At 39.0% G+C, this 19,574-nt stretch overlaps 1 protein-coding gene across 1 annotated transcript in view; it reads right to left on the minus strand.

The window, feature by feature from the left end:
- LOC122011057 (acyl-CoA-binding domain-containing protein 4-like) overlaps positions 1 to 8,129 on the minus strand; it is a 30,321-nt gene extending 22,192 nt beyond the window's left edge. Inside the window, exons 1-11 of the mRNA XM_042567498.1 lie at positions 7,844 to 8,129; positions 7,331 to 7,409; positions 7,093 to 7,251; positions 6,913 to 6,990; positions 6,627 to 6,731; positions 5,668 to 5,734; positions 5,500 to 5,561; positions 5,010 to 5,149; positions 4,596 to 4,722; positions 4,331 to 4,445; positions 3,422 to 3,510 (exon numbers count right to left, since the gene is read on the minus strand). Coding sequence (XP_042423432.1) covers positions 3,422 to 3,510; positions 4,331 to 4,445; positions 4,596 to 4,722; positions 5,010 to 5,149; positions 5,500 to 5,561; positions 5,668 to 5,734; positions 6,627 to 6,731; positions 6,913 to 6,990; positions 7,093 to 7,251; positions 7,331 to 7,409; positions 7,844 to 7,890 — 1,068 coding nt within the window. The 5' untranslated portion in view covers positions 7,891 to 8,129. The remainder of the gene's footprint in view (positions 1 to 3,421; positions 3,511 to 4,330; positions 4,446 to 4,595; positions 4,723 to 5,009; positions 5,150 to 5,499; positions 5,562 to 5,667; positions 5,735 to 6,626; positions 6,732 to 6,912; positions 6,991 to 7,092; positions 7,252 to 7,330; positions 7,410 to 7,843) is intronic.
- Between the last annotated feature and the right edge of the window lie 11,445 nt (positions 8,130 to 19,574).

Genomic DNA, 19,574 nt, shown 5'->3' on the forward strand with positions numbered 1-19,574 from the left:
CAAGTTCGGCGTTGATTTCGTCATCATCTTCTAAGTCTGATTCGTCTTCGAACTCAGGTTTGGTCCAGCGCTTGTTCCTAGACTCCTTTGTCTTGCTTGTACCTGCAACCAACGAAATACCTTTCTTAATCAGAAGTACATTAGACTGTTCATGAAGTTCAAATTCTGAAAATATCTCGTCTAATCTAATTAAAGAGAGGTTCTTAGATAGTTTGTAAGCATCTACCATCGATGTTCACAAGGTATTCCTCAAAAAAACATTTAACACGTACCTTATTATATCACGATTCTCTATCTTCTGGCCGATCGCATGTAGTCCATTAAGCAAGTCTTAGATCCGAGCATCGAGTTGACTTACCGACTCACCATCTTGCGTTTTAATATTGTATAACTTATTTAAAAGTAAGTCTCGTTTGCTTACCTTAGTGTCGGAGATCCTCTCATGTAACTCGATTAGTTTTTCCCATAATTCCTTGGCGTTGTTGAAGGGACCGACCCAATTCAACTCTTTTTTAGTTAAGCCACATTGAAGGGTTCTAGGTTGCTTTTGCATCGACTTCAATCTTCTTCATTACACTTTGGTTCCAGTTTTCCAGTGCCGTCGAGTGGAAATGCGAAGCCGATTTGGATGAAGATCCACATTTCGATTTGTGTTTTGAGGTGGTACTTCATTTAGCTCTTCCAGTAGCCGAAATCTTCATCCAGAGAAGAGTGGTGGGTGTGCGGTACTGTAGCCTTCTTGATATGCCATTCGAAATGCAAACCTTGTACATAATAAAACAAGGAGACTTGTTCGAAAACTTGGTCTTGGATTAGTCGTGCAGAATAAATTACTTTATAAAAAATTAAAAGAACTCGAGTTGTGTTGCACCAATTTCAAGAAACGAAAAAACTTGATTGCAAAAAAAATTGATTGGAAGGGGTAATCGTACCGATTCCGAAAAACTTAAAAACAATACCATGAAAAAGTTGCTTGAATTATGGTTTCACCGATTCGAAGCAGCCCCGCTTTAATATCAATTATAAGATCGTTGCGCTAAAGGGGTGAATAGCGCTCGTGGCTTTCACGTTCGTTTAAAATCAATTAGAGTAAAACGCGCAGCGGAATAAAGAAAGGGATGAAAAGAAACAATGCTAACAAATCCAAATTTTACTTTGTTTGAAGTCTGCGACAACTCCTACTCCAAAACCCACTCGTAAAAGTGTTTTCTTTGGGCAATCACTAGTTAATCAAAAAATTACAAAAGCGAATTACAATTTAGAACAAGTAACTTTTAAAATTAAGCAATATTGATGTCTTAGAAATGAATCTTGAACGTAGTCATCGTCGGATTAGCTTTCAGGCATCGTGGAAATACTTTCTGAGCAGCGCACAAAAGCGGAAGATCTTTTAAATGATGTGTAGAAGTTGTTGGTGAACCCTCCTTTTATAGCGCCGTTCGAGCACCTAGATCCCCTCCTTCCTGGACCGTGTTGACATGGCAAGCTCTCTTGAAACTTCGTCCCTAAAGTTAATCTGCGTCCGGGCGCTGGACCACTAACGTGGGTGGGCTAGGCATCGCACTCCAGCTCAGCAAGTCGATCAAATTTCAACCGTCCGAGCGCACGAAGGTGCTCCGAGCACCCAGACCACCAGGGTGTCTGGCAAGGCACCTGCCCGAGATGATCCTTCATCAAAACTTGCCTGGGCGCGCGGTGCAGCTCCGGGAGGCTGGACTCCGAGCGCCCAGATCCCCTCTGGACACCTGAACTACCTTTTTTCAGCACTTCACTTTCTGCAAAAAAAAAATGTTAGTCCAGGCAAATAAACAATATAAAATATGAATTTGACAGCCTTCAAACTGTCCGGTCCTGACTTTGAGTTTCATTGAAACTCTAGGTCAAACCGACGTCTATTGTTCCCTCTTCGGGGAACGCATCATCACCTACTCCTCTCAGGAGAAATTACTTTTTACCAAACCGGTCCTTCAGACCATCTAGACTTTAGACGTCAAGACTTCATACTGGATGTTCGATCCCCGACCCGTCCAATTTTCCACTTGATGTCCGCGACACCTAGGATTTTCACCTAGTGTCCTAAACTCTAGGATTTTACCTAACATCGTCAATCTGCCAAGACTTTGCCCAGTCCCCCGAACCAGGACTTCACTATCTAACCGTAGCAAGGACTTTCCTTTTACGTAAGATCACTTAGGACTTTCCAGCACACTTAGTTTAATTTATTAGATCAACAATAACACTTAACTTAGAACCTTTTGTCATTATCAAAACTCAGGTTCGATCATCTGGTGCTCCTTGCACCAACAACTTAGGAATATTAAGGATGTTTGATAATCTTTTCATGGTTATCCACAAGGTTATCCTCTACACATCATTTGTATGAGACAGTCAACTAACTACTGAATATGATCTATATGATCCTATCCTCTAGACTCTAGCTCTATTATCACAGTACCTACAGAGTAGCATACCCGTCTTCTTCTAATCTAGGTTACATTACAATAGATGCATTTTCTCAGGTATATGTTGTTTTCTCTTATGAAGATATTTTTATTGCCTTTTTGATAAATTCCACTATACATTTTACATGGATGGTTAACTCAAAGTTCTTTCAATGTATCTCTAGTAACCCTCACTTATTCACTACTCTTACATAACTCAATTCATACATTGATTTCAAGCTTACCAATGGTTCTTTAGCATTGACAAAGACAAGCTTGTATTCCTTCATCTATATATTTTTTCTTTATTACATTCCTGATTTCCATTTAAATTTATTATTAGTTTCTTTCTTTCTTTGTTTCCATTACAATTCATGGACAGAAAAAGATGATTGTGTTAGATCTATGTTTTCTTAATCGTATCTATAAATGTGTTTCTACACCATTTATTTAACTTCTTTAGATTTTTGGGGTGAAGAGGAGCTTTGGCGCAACGGTAAAGTTGTTGCCATGTGACTAAAGGTCACGCTTGCAAAAAGCAAGGGAAGACTGCATACAATGGATCCTTCCCCGGGATCCTGCATGGCGAGAACATCGTGCACTGGCCTGCCCTTTAGATTTTTGGAGTCCTAATAGAGTACTAATTTGCTTCAAACTTGGTTTCAAATATTTTAATATTCTTATTAACTATTCAAGAATGAAACTAATGATCGAGCTGGGACATGCTCCTAAAGGGCCAAGACGTTGGAACTATGACAAGGTGTAGGTCATGTGCAGTTTAAAAAAAAAATCCTATACAAGGATTGCAAGTGAAACTATGAAACTTGCAAAGCTAAGGCCTTTTATGCGTACAAATCCTGGATAAGAAAATTTTAAGTAGATTTAATCTCAACATTTATGTGGAAGAAGTTAATAGCATGTGATGATAGGTACTCCTCGTCCACGCCAAAGGAAACAAAACAAAGACCATAGCAACTTACTCTATTAGTGATCACCGAAACACTTGGTGACATAACTGATGTAGACCACTCAAATTTTAAAATATCGAAGATGAGGATTTCAGCATGTCCTGCAAATAATCTCTTCGAATTTCAAGATATGAAAATGTAGACTAATCATTATATATCAACTGTTAAAACCATGTCAATATAGTGCAATCCACACATTGTATAATATTTCAACCAACTGACCATAAACCAATAAAGACTAAACTGACTTGCTTACAGGAAAATATTTTGTACCAAGGAGCCAGAGTCATTGAATGGGAAAAGAAAATGGAAAAAAAGAAGAGGATAGGTTCTTTGAATTTTTCAATCAAACTAAAGTTCAAAGGATTTATAATGAATAGTAGGTTCACTTGTTCCAATCAATTCAATTCCTGGCTTGGCATGCCAATAGAGATTTTAGAGCTAATAAGGCCAACAAATCATTGAATGATAGTCGTCATTAGGTCAATAAATGCTAAACCATAGGTAATAAATGTTCGAGCTTGTAGGATCAAGTAATTTTGCTAGATAACCAAAATTTGTTTCTGAAGATGATTCATAACAATCCAGATCCTAATAGACTAAAATATACATGACTTCTTCTGCTTAGATTAAGAATACTCATTTAATTCTCAAGTCAGCATTATTGTTGAAATGGATATGATAACAACCAACCAAGAGCCTCTGTATTTGAAGTTAGCTATTGAATTTTATCCAGATATAAAACTCACATTATGTGCTTTTCTAAGTCACTAATCATAGCCAAGTCTTTGAAACAGAGTTAATTAAGTTTTATTTGAACAATGGTAATTGCAATTAGAAGAATCAAGACAAGATATGGTCCATTTGTTAGAGATCAACTCTAAATATGCGATACTATTCTATGTTATAGTAGATTCATACTTCTTCTCTTGCTTCCACCACCGATAATGTACCATTTAGTTCCACAAAGAGCACCACAGCATCCTGCTCTAGGTGAAGGGTGATGACCATGAACCTTGACTCTTGACCATATCATCTGAATAGTAAAATAGCAAATCAGTTAGGATGTCAAACCAAATTGTCATCAATTGCAGAAGAGTCATGGGATGTATATTTTTTTCTCCTGAAAAATTTGTTAATTAAATTATTTGTCCAAAATAAACTAAACATGAACTGGTTGACATACTGTTTCAAAATCTAGAGAGTAAAAATCACGGAGAATCTTAGATTTTGATTGCCCTCCATATACAAAGAGCAATTTATCTTCATAAAGAGCAGCTACATGATTTGATCTCGCTGAAGGTCCTGCGCCCCTGTAAATAAAGATTGTTAGAATATAGATGCATCAATAGGTTAATGGCTAATAAATATTTTATCCAAAATCATGCAATTTCAAAGAGAGAAACAACTATGCATTTCAAGTTGGCAAGCATTAACTTCAAGCAAATAAGTCATTTAAAACAAGGCCCCAAATTTCTACTACCATCATTCTAATGATATATTTCTTTCAAGCTTTTTTCTTTTCATGATTTACTGTAATGATTCTAACCCAGATTTAATTTCCACACAGAAAATACAAATTGAGAGAAATCTCACTTACTTATAATGCAAAGGAAGCCAAGAGAGTGACTTCAAATCAAACATGTAGAGATCATTCAGTTTTCTTCCTTTCATATCCTCACCTCCAAAAAGGATAAGCACATTGCCTGCTCTGTGTACAGTATGGCCACTGCGAGCAACCTGAAATTCTACAAGAATTTACATTAATGCATTTCAACCAATATGAAAGGGATTTAAGCATTTAAATCATGGCTGTGAAGAGTTAATAGAACCAGCAACCAAACAAGTAAAAGAATTAGATAAGAGCATAAGATTTTGAGCTTTTAGTCCCACTACAGAGTATTCGTCTTAGGAGACATAATATTTTCAAATAAAAGGAGGGCATTTACTCTACAAAGATACATTGCTGCTGTAGATGTAAAGAGTGTGTTATTGAAAGCTAAACAAATAAAGATTAAACGAAGAAAACATTCTAAAATATGAAAGTAATCTAATTAAAAATATAAATGGAAGTATCATATATCAATTACCGGAATATTTCCCTTAGCTTCAACAAGTGACCAGCTTTCCACTTCTACATTGAAGGACCATACTGAAAAAAAAAATTAATGCAAAATAGCCTCAACAACAATAATTGTCTTGAGTGTACTAATCCGCAATTAGTCAATATGATCAGGAAATGAAAACTAAAAAACAACCTGACAATTTGTCACTTGGAGGATCAGTCCTTCCTCCAACAAGGAGAGCAGATTTTCCACATGAAACCTACATAACAAAAGTGCATAAGCCTTAACTTATCCTTCCAGAGAAACAGCAGAAGTCCTTGGAAAGTATAGAAATTACCCAGTGATTAGTATCAGTTACTCTAGCAGTAAGCATTAACTTGCTCAATGGCCATTTACTCTCAGACTATTAGAGACTTTTCTTGTCACTAAATGTGTTGCCAGATAAACAAGCAAAAAGGGGAAGCAACAGCTGAGAAACCATATCGCCAAGTGAGCGTAATTTGATTCACCAGTTCACTCACAGAATATTAGAGACTTGATGCCTACTATGTTACCAATTGAACATGCATGATGTGAAAGCAACATTAAAACAAGCCAAATATATTCCCAAAAGCAACATAAAAAAAGATAACCCAGTGCACGCCTGTCAATGCGGAGTCCAGGGAAGAGTCTATTGTACACCGTCTTACCCGCATTGCAAGAGATATTGCAATAGTTTGTTTCCATGACTCAAAGCCGTGACCACCGGGTCACACAGCAGCAACTTTACCACTGTGTCAAGACTCCCAAAAACAACAAGACAAATTAAACTAATTATTTCCCATCTTAGTTAGAACATAATATATAAGTTGTGGCAATTATGAATCATTCATGCACATATAATATCATGTAAAAGCATATTACAAATACAATTCAGAATGCAGCAAACTCAACATTGATGGCAATAAATCCAACAGATACACAGAAAATGCAGATAAAAAAAGTATCAGATCTAGATTACTTTATGTCAGGTTACGGGACCAAACCTACACTATGCTAATATCACAAATAAGAATTTCAATTAAATTAGAAAATATAAAGTGAATTTGGATATAATTGGCTGCTTGACCAAACAATATGAATATTTGTAGGTCAAGACATTAGAATCGTACCAAAGAGTGACCTTTGCATGCAGGGAACTTTAAAGCAACCCCACCAGATGATGAGTAGACACTTGAAACAGTAGTCATCCACGTAAGTGTCTCCAAGTTTAACACCTAAAATGAATAAAGAAAGTGAGGGTTAAATCGCCTAAATGTTAGTAGAAATTCATCTGAATGTCTTACTAAAAGAGACTTTCAAATCACAAGTCTGCTAGAAATTCTGTCTGGTATGTTCAATGAATGAAGACTGAACAATTTTTTTATATGAGTTTCAACCCAGATAAGAGTTAGTTACCAGAGTGTCATCTAACAAACCATGGCCAGAGTCACCGCCAACCACCACCATTTTGCTCCCAATAACAACTGCTGCATGCTATTGAAGGAAAAGAAAACAGATAAAGGTTTACAACATGTGATATTTACTGAGTAAGTTATATGAAAATAACGAAGTTCCCAAGTTTGGAGTACCAATTACATGGGATCGAGGAGTTGGTTTGTTGCCATAGGTTGGCAATGAGCTCCATTCTTCTGTACTCCCAACGCTAAAATTATGTGTATCAAATGTACGGGATGAGTAACGGCAATCAAGGCCATCAGAGCGGCCACTTGATGATGCAACTACCACATTCTCTTCCTAGGAAATTACACCTCAATCTAATTACTTCAGTGGAGAAAATAGAATATAGCTAAACAATTATTAGCAAAATTCTTGCATTGGAACGGCTTAGCTGTTTAGATGATCGAATGGGACTTCTAGTGCCCTGCAAAGGGTCTCCAAGTTGGACTTTCAACCTGCACAATGGTACCCAGTAAATTTGACAGCAGTTGAACTTCTTCAACATTGGGTATTTTGTCAGTTAGAAATAGCATGAAGAGAACTACCAGGCAAAACAGCCTCTTCAGCAAAAGATCACACATGATTTTTGACTGTGCAAAGAGAGTGTTCATCAAGAAAATGGCGATGAATAACTCTTTGTGGTACAGGGATAATGATAATAGCTTGCATCAATAAAGAATGCAAGCGGAATCAGAGACCCTAAGTTATGTCATGCTAAACTTATGAATACATAATCAGTCCCGAACTATCGCATCCTAGAGGACATTCATTGAAAAAAAAAAACCATATTCTATAATCCAAGGTTCCCAAGGTGAGAACTTCTCATCAAAAGAGCATAATGAGGCACACAAGTAGCGTAGCTCAGTAAACGCAAATATCTGAAGACTACCTTCCCAGTTTCGTTCGGCGACGGGAAAACCCGAAAATCTTCGGCATTGGTGCAAAGGAGCAGTACACAACGGTATCCGCCCAAGGCGTCGAGCTACAACCAGCAAACCACCTCGATAAAGGGCAATGCAGGGTCGACAAACCCTAAAACAGAACAGTCGAAGGAGGAGCAGCAGCAATGGAGTGGAGTTACCAAGCAGAAATCGCCGCCTTGGGAACTCGAAATCGCCGTTACCGCTCTTGTCACACCGTGTGAGGTGAGCTTAGTTCCCTCTTTGGATTCCGTCTCCGCCAAGTGACTCAAAATGGAGGAGCGCTGACGTCAGCGGAGATACGACCCAGAGAAAAAGTAATCCAATTTTACATGGAAAAAATAATTGATTTTGCTATTCCTTGCCAGACTGTTTGTTTTGTCGTCTTTCTTCTTTCTTGTCCGAACCCAACCTCGAACCTAACCTCAAATACGCAGATCGAGTTGCATGGTTTTAGAATCCTAAACCGAACGCTTCGTTCGGAGTGAAATTTCATTTCTGGCAACAAAATTTATTGAAATAATTTCAATAATTAAAATTTTAAATAAGTTTTTTTTAATGATCCATATTATAAATTATATAACTTCATGCATATTACATCAACTTTAATATAAAAAAATAAATTTATGTTTTTACTACTATTCTTAAATTACAAATCTTAAACCTCATCCATATAATGATTCAAAATTTTTTATTTAATTTTATAAATCTCTCATAAATTATACATTGAAGATGCCTCATTTGCAAATACTGACACGCAAATTCAATCGCATAATTTTAGAATCCTAAGCGGGGAGTGAAATTTCATTACCAGCAGTGTGTGAAAACTGGACTGTAAATGAAGGAGATTGCTCATCGGTCTTGCTCCATGCATATCCCATCCGACACCACATTAATTTGTAAACGTGACAGCTCCATGTCATTGTCAGTGCCCTACCCTCTCCCTCTCCCTCTCCCTCTCCCTCATGTGAGTCACTGAGCAGTGTTGATTTGGCCACAAGCCCATGAGCAGTGTTGATTCGGCCATAAGCCCACAACACACCATGCCATTAAATAAGCAAAAGGAAAAAGGATTGACACTGATAGCGCCAGACTAAGCAGCGACGAGATTGAATCGGGAGCGTTTGTTGAGCAATAGACAATTGAGATGGTAGGGCCCAGGACTTGAGGGGCACTGCTGCTCTCTTGGCTTTATATTCAAGTGTGGAGATGGGACGCGGAGTTAGCTTCCAAGAAGTTTTCAGGTAGTGACTTTCTCTAGACTCTATTTCTTCATACGATAAAAATAATTTAAAGAAAAAAACATCTATCACGATTTATCAAATAATGTAAAATAGTTGATTTTAGATATTATCCAAAAAATTATCTATTTTAAAATTGATGAAACTCTGTATCTCTTTTCCTTTTATTTCCCCATAATACTTCTTTTCATTTTCATTTTATTTTTTTAATGAAAAATTAATCTCCTAATCTTTCTCTTTCATCTCTATTTTTCTCCATCATCATATTATCGACAATAACTATCCGTCGCCATTCCTTCACCTCTGCTCGGTAGAGCAAAAAGACATAGTAACTCGACGACAATTTAAAATCAAGACTAAACTTTGAATCAATTCATGGTGGCCAACTTCGTCAATTTTAAAAGGAGCGCTATGGGTGATCTTTCCTCATCATTTCATCTCAATTTTATTCACTATCTTTTCATGATCTCATACTGTTGCATTGCATTTTTTTTATTTTTCAGCATTTAGTCTCTTTTGTAGTTTCTTATTATTATTAGAGATAAAATCCAATGAATCGGAAAAGTTATCACGAGAGGAGGAAAATGAGTATTTTGAAGGATGAGACTGACTTCGTTGATTCTTCATCAAAGGGTGACTTCGTTCGCAGGAGTGTCGGTGCATCCCCGATGGCAAAATAAGTTTTCGATTTCAGATTAAAGATCTAAACTTTATGTATTTTATGATGGTTCTAATTTTTTAATTGATAGTTGTTTGATAAAATGTCAAGATGAACAATGATGAAAGAAACTTGTCGAGACGAAGATGAAGAAGGATTGATGGAAATTAGATTTTTTTTAAGGAAAAAATAAGACTATTGATCCTGCCTTGAAGCTGAGTGGACGGTTGTTGGGAAATAACGTTGATGTGGATCTCCGTGTGCGGTGAAAACGCCTCGCTCCTGATATCACAAGTCGTTAGTGGCAAGCGGGGAGGGGGTTCCCGGCGACGGCCCTTCGACGCTCAAGTCACACAACCGCAGGAAGAAAAATGAAGGAAATGAAGAAGTGAAGGATGGGGCTCAAAGACGTATCTACGCGTACCTCCGCGGGTAGCCACTCCTCTTCTTATATAGAGCTTCGACGGGTTGACTACACACTTCCCGGGCGGACGCGACTTCCTAAGCTTTCCTTAATAGCTAATATCGGGAAAGGATCTCTGACACCTTACCATAACGGGGCGGACGCCTTTTGTCACGCCCCAGAGGAGTCCCTGTCCGAAGAAATTTCGGCAGCACCTCCCCTGTACGGCGGACAATCTGAAACTTTCTACATCCACAATATACCTCAGCCACAGGCGGCTGGAATATACACACAACCACGCAGTTTATATACAACCTACTCGGCTGATACCAAATAAATAAAATACAGCGGAAAAGGATATAAAACCAAATATACAAGACTGCTAGCCAGCTAGACTTACACCACACAACAACACAATACTCCGGAAACAAAACCGGAAACACAAGGCCAAATACACACATACCATATACCACGATAAACATAAATACAATGCGAAGACTGGTCTTCTAATATGACGTGGGGACCGGCAGTCAGGATACTCCAAGCGACTCCATAAACAACCTGGTACCTGAAAAAGATAGTGTCCACGGGGGTGAGTTCAACAACTCAGCGAATACCAATAGACATGCCTAGCAAGATATATCTAACAGCAATAAACATGGAATACAGCTTCCTAATCATATATAGGAAAAATGCAAGACTGAAAGGTAACTGAGGAAGCTGTACTTACCAGGAACTCCTATCCAGACAAAAGGGTCGTCAAACCAGACACACACTATGCCTCCTGTATGCATGCCAAACAAATGCATCCACCAAAATGCAACATATAAGTGCAGCAAATAAATGCAATAAATGCATATGGTGCCAATGACATGGTCACCCCTGACGTCAGTCAGTCATCTCATACACAATGGTGAGACTGAGTGGGTAGGGCTGTGACAACCGTGCACTCTGACGTCACTGCTCCTGATGAGTGACCGAGTGGACGGGATGCTGTCGGAGTACACACATACTCCTACCCCAAACCATAAGTGGGGGAGCGCAATGCTCTCATCTCCCGGTACACCATGACGGAGAGGGATCCCTGACGTGCTACTACGCTGCGTCACACTACCCATGAGTGGACCAACGGAGCACCGAATAGAGCAAAACTGACGTGCTACCACGCTGCGTCACGTTACCCATGAGCGGACCAACGGAGCACCGAACAGTGATGAAACTGACGATATGCTCTACAATAATGGAGCAGCCTATCACGCAGCATGCAATCATGCGAATGGTGCATGAAACTAAGCATGACAATATCCTGAACCAAATCCACATATATACATAAAGATGTGTACCCTAGTACAAGTAAGTCAAATCCACAGATCTAGGGTATATAGGCCCTCTATGGCATAACAACCTAGGTCCTGAACATATCCACCTCCATAAAATATGTACCAACAATGTACATGGATCAAAGCAAAAGGTCTAGGTACTCAGATCAGGTATGATATAAAAATATAGATACACACGTCAGATAATAAAAGTCCAGAGTCTAGTCCTAAACTCAGTAAAGCATGGTATGTCACTTACTCTAGGAACTAAAGTACTCATGATAAGAATCACGAAGTATAAACATGGATACATAACAAGCGCCCAAACAGATCATGCTATGAGTATCAAACCGTGACATACCAAAGGCAAACATGATCATTGCTTGCAGCTATAAAATACTATGCATATCCAATTAATAATATCATAAAAAGATAAGTTAAGAGGTACCCGCCTCAAATGTGAAAATAAACCAATCCCTCGTTGAGACGCTCGTCTCGCCTCTAAGTCCTGCAAATCAAACATATAGATTTAGCTAATTACTTATGAGTTAAATAGCTAAATCAAATCCTCAAACCTATTTAGGATAATCATAATCGAACACTATTATTGATTACCACCCAGGCTAGAGTTAAACTGGTTTAACCCTAATAAAGTCATCATCTTCCTTAGATTAGTTTAACCCCTTATTTATCAACATCAACTTATCCACTAATTCTTTTCTTAAACCAATAATCAATCCATCTCTTAATTACCAATTTACTACATAATGAATCAAACCATAAGAACCCACATTGCTAATTCAATTAATCCAACTAGGTTAATTATCGCCAATAATTTCACAATCAAAGTGGAGTAATTAACCCTAACCCTTCTATAATCACAACAAGTTAAGCTAAAACATAAATTAATGCCAACACTCACCTGGATCTTAGATGTTCCCTTGTGGATTCACTGCCGGTGAACCTCGCTGCTAGAAATTGCTAGCCGAAAGTACTTGCTGTCGCAGATTCTTGACTGAAGCTACACTGAAATTGCAACCAGAGACATCCACCCAGTGAACACAACATCCTATACCAAGTCTGAAACCCAAATCCAACAGACTTACCATATCTTAGTGCTGGAAATTTCCTCTCCGACAGAAACCTCAATAACCGGCTGTAGGAACTAGCAAAGATGGAATCAACATGGGAAGCTCGGAATTAGGGCTCGGAATGTGACCACAGTGAGGAAGAAAGTAGGGCCCTCGGCATCGGCACCTAGGGCAGAAGCAAGGAGCACGCTGGTCGGATCTGGTGGCCGGCACTGCTCTGTGCGACGGCGGTTCTTGGCTCCCGGCAAGCTAGGGCAATTACAGAAGAGGAAACTCCTCAAATCAGGGAGTTAGGGCGCAGAGGAGGGGCCGGCAGTGGCTTGAACGTCGCCGATGCGTTCCTGATCTCAGCGGCGGAGGGGGCTTTCGATCGAAACTAGGGCAGATGCAATTGGTCGGCTGCCGACATTCGGGAAAAGAGAGGAAGAGAGGAGGAGAAGAAACCGCCTCGGCGCCGGTTAGGGCACGGAGGAGACGGCGCCGTGAGGAGAAGAAGAGAATCGGGGACGGCTTGGCACGCGCGCGGGGAGGGAAGAAAAGGAACGACACAGTAACGGGGAGAAAAAGAAATTAAATAAGAAAAAGGAAAATAGAAAAGGAAATAAAACTTTTCCTCATTAAAACGGGGTAGCCTAAACAGGCTTTTCCGGGCCCCGTTTTTATCCCCGTTAACTCGTCCGTACGAGATTCGAAAAATTCCCGAAAAATTTCCAAAAATTCCGGAAAATTTCCTTATTATTATTCTCTATTTTACGGTATTTTACATTCTCCCCCACTAATAAAAATTTGGTCCCCAAATTTCGTTATCTACCATCAGCAAATACTAACAACAGGTAAAAAGTATAAAATGTTGAACGGTAAATAAAATCACATACCTCAAGTGAAAAGATGAGGGTATCGAGCTCGGATAGTATCCTCAAGCTCCCAGGGAGCCTCCTCGTCCGAATGATGCTGTCATCCGACTTTAACAAGTCGGATAATCCTGTTCTGCAACTAACACTCTTTCCGGTCTAAATTCCGTACCGGAACCTCCTCGTAGGTCACGTCAGGTTGTACGAAAACTGAGATATTTGTCAGCACATGCGTTGGGTCGGGTACGTATCTCCTCAGTATAGATACGTGGAATATATCGTACACGCCTACCAAGGACGGTGGTAGTGCTAGCCAGTAAGCTACCGCTCCAATCCTCTCCAAGATCTGGAAAGGTCCAATGTATCGCGGAGCTAGCTTACCTCTGAAGCTAAATCTCTTCACCCCTTTCGTGGTGAAATTTGCATAAATACATGGTCACAAATGGAGAACTCTAAGAGTCTGAGTCTCCAATCAGCATAACTCCTCTGGCGGTCCTGCGCCTCAATGTCTAACTCGGAAAAACCTTGAATCAAGTCCATGACCACAACTCGGTGGCAAGCTAAAGTCCCTCTGGACTTCCAGCTAAGTGCATCGGCAACCACATTAGTTTTCCTCGGGTGATAGCTAATGGTATAACCGTAATCCTTCAGGAACTCCATCCATCTCCTCTGTCGGAGATTTAGTTCCTTCTGAGTGCAAATATATTTGAGACTCTTATGTTAAGTAAGAATCTCAAATGTAATGTCGTATAAATGATGTCGCCAAATCTTCAAAACAATGATAATGGCGGCTAACTCCAGATCATGAACTGGGTAGTTCTTCTCATGCTCCTTCAACTGTCGAGAAGCATAGGAGACTACCCTGCCGTGCTGCATCAAAACAGCGCCCAAACCCTGAAGAGAAACGTCGGTGTAGAGTACAAATCTGTCATCTCCAGAAGGTAAAACCAAAATCGGAGCCGACTCTAGTTTCCGCTTCAGCTCCTCGAAGCTGATCTCGTAGTCCTCGAACCACGTGAACTTCATGCCTTTCCTAGTCAGGCGTGTCAGTGACATAGCTATCCGAGAGAAACCCTCAACGTATCTCCGGAAATATCGAACCAAACAAAGGAAGTTGCGAGCCTCCTCTATAGACTTCGTCTACTCCCAACGATAACAACCTCTATCTCCTGTGAAACCACGGTATACTCCTACTGGTGACCGTGTGTCTCATACATCTCACAGAAGACAACCAAAATACGCACTACTGATCTTCATATATAGATGTTCTCGTCGAAACATCTCCAGAACTATGCAAAATGGTGTGCGTGACTCACCGCGGATCCGAAATAGATCACAACATCGTCAACAAAGACAATGGACACCGATTCAAACATCTTCGAAATACCAGAATCATCGAGCCCCTGAAACCATCTAAGGCTCTGCAAGCCCTAATGGTAAAACCAAAATACATAATGTTTATATCACAAACATTCCTAACCATAAGATCTCCGATAATAAGTCGGAAATCTGATCACCAACCACATAAATCACCAAAGAATAAATCCTCTAGTGTGAGAGCAACGCTCCATCACACGAAATACCACATATGTGGGAGCAACGCTCTACCACAAGAAATCCTCCATATGTGGGAGCAACGCTACACCACAAAACGATCCATAACATGTGGGAGCAACGCTCCACCACGATAATCCAAAATATGTGGGAAACATAAGTGCCCACGACACCTAACTATCTAGCCAGAGACTGCATGAGATCTCTCTACCACAGATCACTGTGGGTAGCCTAGGGTACAACAACCCAGTAAGCAAATCAAACCCATAGTCAACTCTATCATCATCCTAGTGGGTCGGTCACCCACTAATAAGAGAATTAGTTGACAAGGTAATACAACAAATATCATAATGTAGACTTTTAACATTTTACATTCTACATAGGTAGAATCATCATGATGCTACCAACCATACATCTGGCACACTTGCTCACACAACATATGTATGATCGACATAATCCTCCCATTTGTACACACCACACATACTCACAACATAGGTGTAATTCATCGTGATACCTCCAACAATGCATACCGAACCCGTGTGCATATATCAACATAGGTATAATCAACAATACACCTCAAACAACATTCACATGACATATATACACCTATGCCAAAAGTATAATCAACGTAATACTTCCAACAAATCATAATCGACACGAGTATACACTCAGAACAATCATATAATAAACAAGATACCTCAAATATTACACCGAACACATCTGCACATATCACAACTCAGATTAAGTCGATAAAATACCTCCAATAAACCAATCAGATCACTCAGGTATAATCTACTAGAAACCCACAATAATCATCATCTGGACAAATATTCACCTACTACATGCAATTTTGACCGTCTATCATAGAACTCCTACAACACATAATAATCAAGTGTATAAACTACACAGGTATGTATAATCAGCATATTTAATCTAATCTACCACACAAACACTATGCTACCTACTCTCATGGTTTAGAGGTATAACTAAATAAAATCTTACATAAAGATCATACAGGAAAACGCAATCATAGCCAATCCAACTAGGTACATACAGTCTAAAATTAAAGTCCACATGGAATAAGATACATCGATCCTCAATAGACTGACCAAGCCGACAATGGTATACGACTAATAAATCTATATTGTGAAATGTGCAATATTTCCATCTCCAAACTTGATCTATTCCACTAATATACAAATTATTGTAACTCATCAATACTACAAAGGTAGCTACACAACTCAAGCAGATGGAAATAGAAGATAGCTGAGGTTCAATAAGATACAACATCACCAAGACTACATGATTACACTATTATCTATGGTGATCAATCATACTCCATAATTAAAACAATTGTAACTTTAATCATTAATTCAACTTCAAATCTGAATAACTTATCGTCAAACATAACCTTGACTCATTCTTTAGGCACATCAATTAACACGTGAATCCATAGTTCTTTCAATATCCACAATTTAATCTCAAAAAAAAAAAAATCATTTACAAGTCCAAAATGAATATCCTTAAAGTTTAGTATCAAAACACTATTACAGTTCTAGAATCTAAGACTCACCTTGTAATCAGCAAAACGTATCAATCCATACATGATCCCATCATTACCTCTCATATCCACCTTAGTCTCAATCAGTTCTTGAAATAAATAGTTAACCAACATGATCATTTTAATGTCATCAACCTCAACTGCTTGTCACTAAAACAAATTGTCCATCTACACCATCAATGTCATCTATGCACTCAAAATACCAAATTCAATCCAATCAACCTATAACATCAATACTTATGGTCATACTCCCCACTCAAATCTCGCCTCTTAATTTAATGACCAAAACTCCACTAATCATATACAAAGATAGAAGAACTATCACAATGCTACAACATCCAACCATTATGAAAACTAGCTGCTACAAAGAAATAGGATAAGAGTTAAACCTTAATTGGTTGGCTCAATTACGAAGATAATCAACTCAATGGGAACCACCATTGTTGCTCTAAGATTCAAACGATTACACAAATAACACACCATTTAAAACAATGCAACCACAATTAACTTACCAAATACAGGTGTCCTACTAAGGGGATGCACTGCAATAAGGCTACTGCAGGATAGGTATATATATATAAATCAAAATAAGAACATACATAAAAGATATTTTATAATCATAGGACATGCAAAATTTATGAGCATACAAGAGCAAGTCGTGAGTGAGAATTAACTAGAAACCATTGAATGAATCATATTCATCAATTAAAGATTTTATTTTTTATTTACAAGTAATTCTTTTAAATCATTTTAAATATGTCGTGTATAATTGTTTTGGTCTCTCTATATAGTCTACCTTATACTCCAAATCCAGATGATTCAAGTTGTTTATCTGCAGAATCTATCAAATGCGTTCATGCAATGTTAACCTATGTTCTCACATTATACCATTTAGAGCCTACTTCACTCAATCAGCAAAGCACAGTAGTGACCTATTGATGAGCATGAGATATATAATTCATATTTTTACTACAATGTTGAGTATACTCACAAAGCAATTGTTCAGCAATGTGGTGTACATGTACGAATACTGAAAACACCACAAATAGCTTCAACCAACTCAACACTTTAGGAAAGCCAATCATTTAGGATATTCCAATTCTTTGGACAATAGTGTACTAAATTAATAAACTTATAATGAGGTTTTTTTAAAAATCCCTTGAATCAATGTTGATCAATAAATTAAATTATGTGAAACAATATTAGTTCATTATTTTGTTGTTCCTTACAAGATCTACTAACTGCGCTAATATAGCTTTTGCATCCTTGAGATTGTAATCCATGATCTCCAATAGGTATGGTTGACCTAACACATGACATACATGCTACAAATGACTAAACAAGTACCAATAGAAGTATGTGATAACAGTAAACAAAACATACCTCTTATAGCTTGGAGATGTCCTGTCGCTGCCAGGTCCCAAAACCCGAAAAGTCACATCGAGAAGACTAAAACACGAAATCCGAAACACGAGAAATAAGACTCATAAACCGAACTCTGATACCAAATAAATTGATATCAGATAAATCTAAAAAATCTAGAACATATAGCAAGTATCGTAACCTGGCTCTGATACCACTAAATTGTCACGCCCCAGAGGAGTCCCTGTCCGAAGAAATTTCGGCAGCACCTCTCCTGTACGGCGGACAATCTGAAACTTTCTACATCCACAATATACCTCAGCCACAGGCGGCTGGAATATACACACAACCATGCAGTTTATATACAGCATACTCGGCTGATACCAAATAAATAAAATACAGTGGAAAAGGATAGAAAACCAAATATACAAGACTGCTAGCCGGCTAGGCTTACACCACACAACAACACAATACTCCGGAAACAAAACCGGAAACACAAGGCCAAATACACACATACCATATACCACGATAAACATAAATACAATGCGAAGACTGGTCTTCTAATGTGACATGGGGACCGGCAGTCAGGATACTCCAAGCGACTCCATAAGCAACCTGGTACCTGAAAAAGATAGTGTCCACGGGGGTGAGTTCAACAACTCAGCGAATACCAATAGACATGCCTAGCAAGATATATCTAACAGCAATAAACATGGAATACAGCTTCCTAATCATATATAGTAAAAATGCAAGACTGAAAGGTAACTGAGGAAGCTGTACTCACCAGGAACTCCTATCCAGACAAAAGGGTCGTCAAACCAGACACACACTATGCCTCCTGTATGCATGTCAAACAAATGCATCCACCAAAATGCAGCATATAAGTGTAGCAAATAAATGCAATAAATGCATATGGTGCCAATGACATGGTCACCCCTGACGTCAGTCAGTCATCTCATACACAATGGTGAGACTGAGTGGGTAGGGCTGTGACAACCGTGCACTCTGACGTCACTGCTCCTGATGAGTGACCGAGTGGACGGGATGCTGTCGGAGTACACACATACTCCTACCCCAAACCATAAGTGGGGGAGCGCAATGCTCTCATCTCCCAGTACACCATGACGGAGAGGGATCCCTGACGTGCTACTACGCTGCATCACACTACCCATGAGTGGACCAACGGAGCACAGAACAGAGCAAAACTGACGTGCTACCACGCTGCATCACGCTACCCATGAGCGGACCAACGGAGCACCGAACAGTGATGAAACTAACGATATGCTCTACAATAATGGAGCAGCCTATCACGCAGCATGCAATCATGCGAATGGTGCATGAAACTAAGCATGACAATATCCTGAACCAAATCCACATATATACATAAAGATGTGTACCCTAGTACAAGTAAGTCAAATCCACAGATCTAGGGTATACAGGCCCTCTATGGCATAACAACCTAGGTCCTGAACATATCCACCTCCATAAAATATGTACCAACAATGTACATGGATCAAAGCAAAAGGTCTAGGTACTCAGATCAGGTATGATATAAAAATATAGATACACACGTCAGATAATAAAAGTCCAGAGTCTAGTCCTAAACTCAGTAAAGCATGATATGTCACTTACTCTAGGAACTAAGTACTCATGGTAAGAA

The sequence above is a fragment of the Zingiber officinale genome, chromosome 8A, assembly GCF_018446385.1.
Source record: "Zingiber officinale cultivar Zhangliang chromosome 8A, Zo_v1.1, whole genome shotgun sequence".
Classification (NCBI taxonomy): domain Eukaryota; kingdom Viridiplantae; phylum Streptophyta; class Magnoliopsida; order Zingiberales; family Zingiberaceae; genus Zingiber; species Zingiber officinale.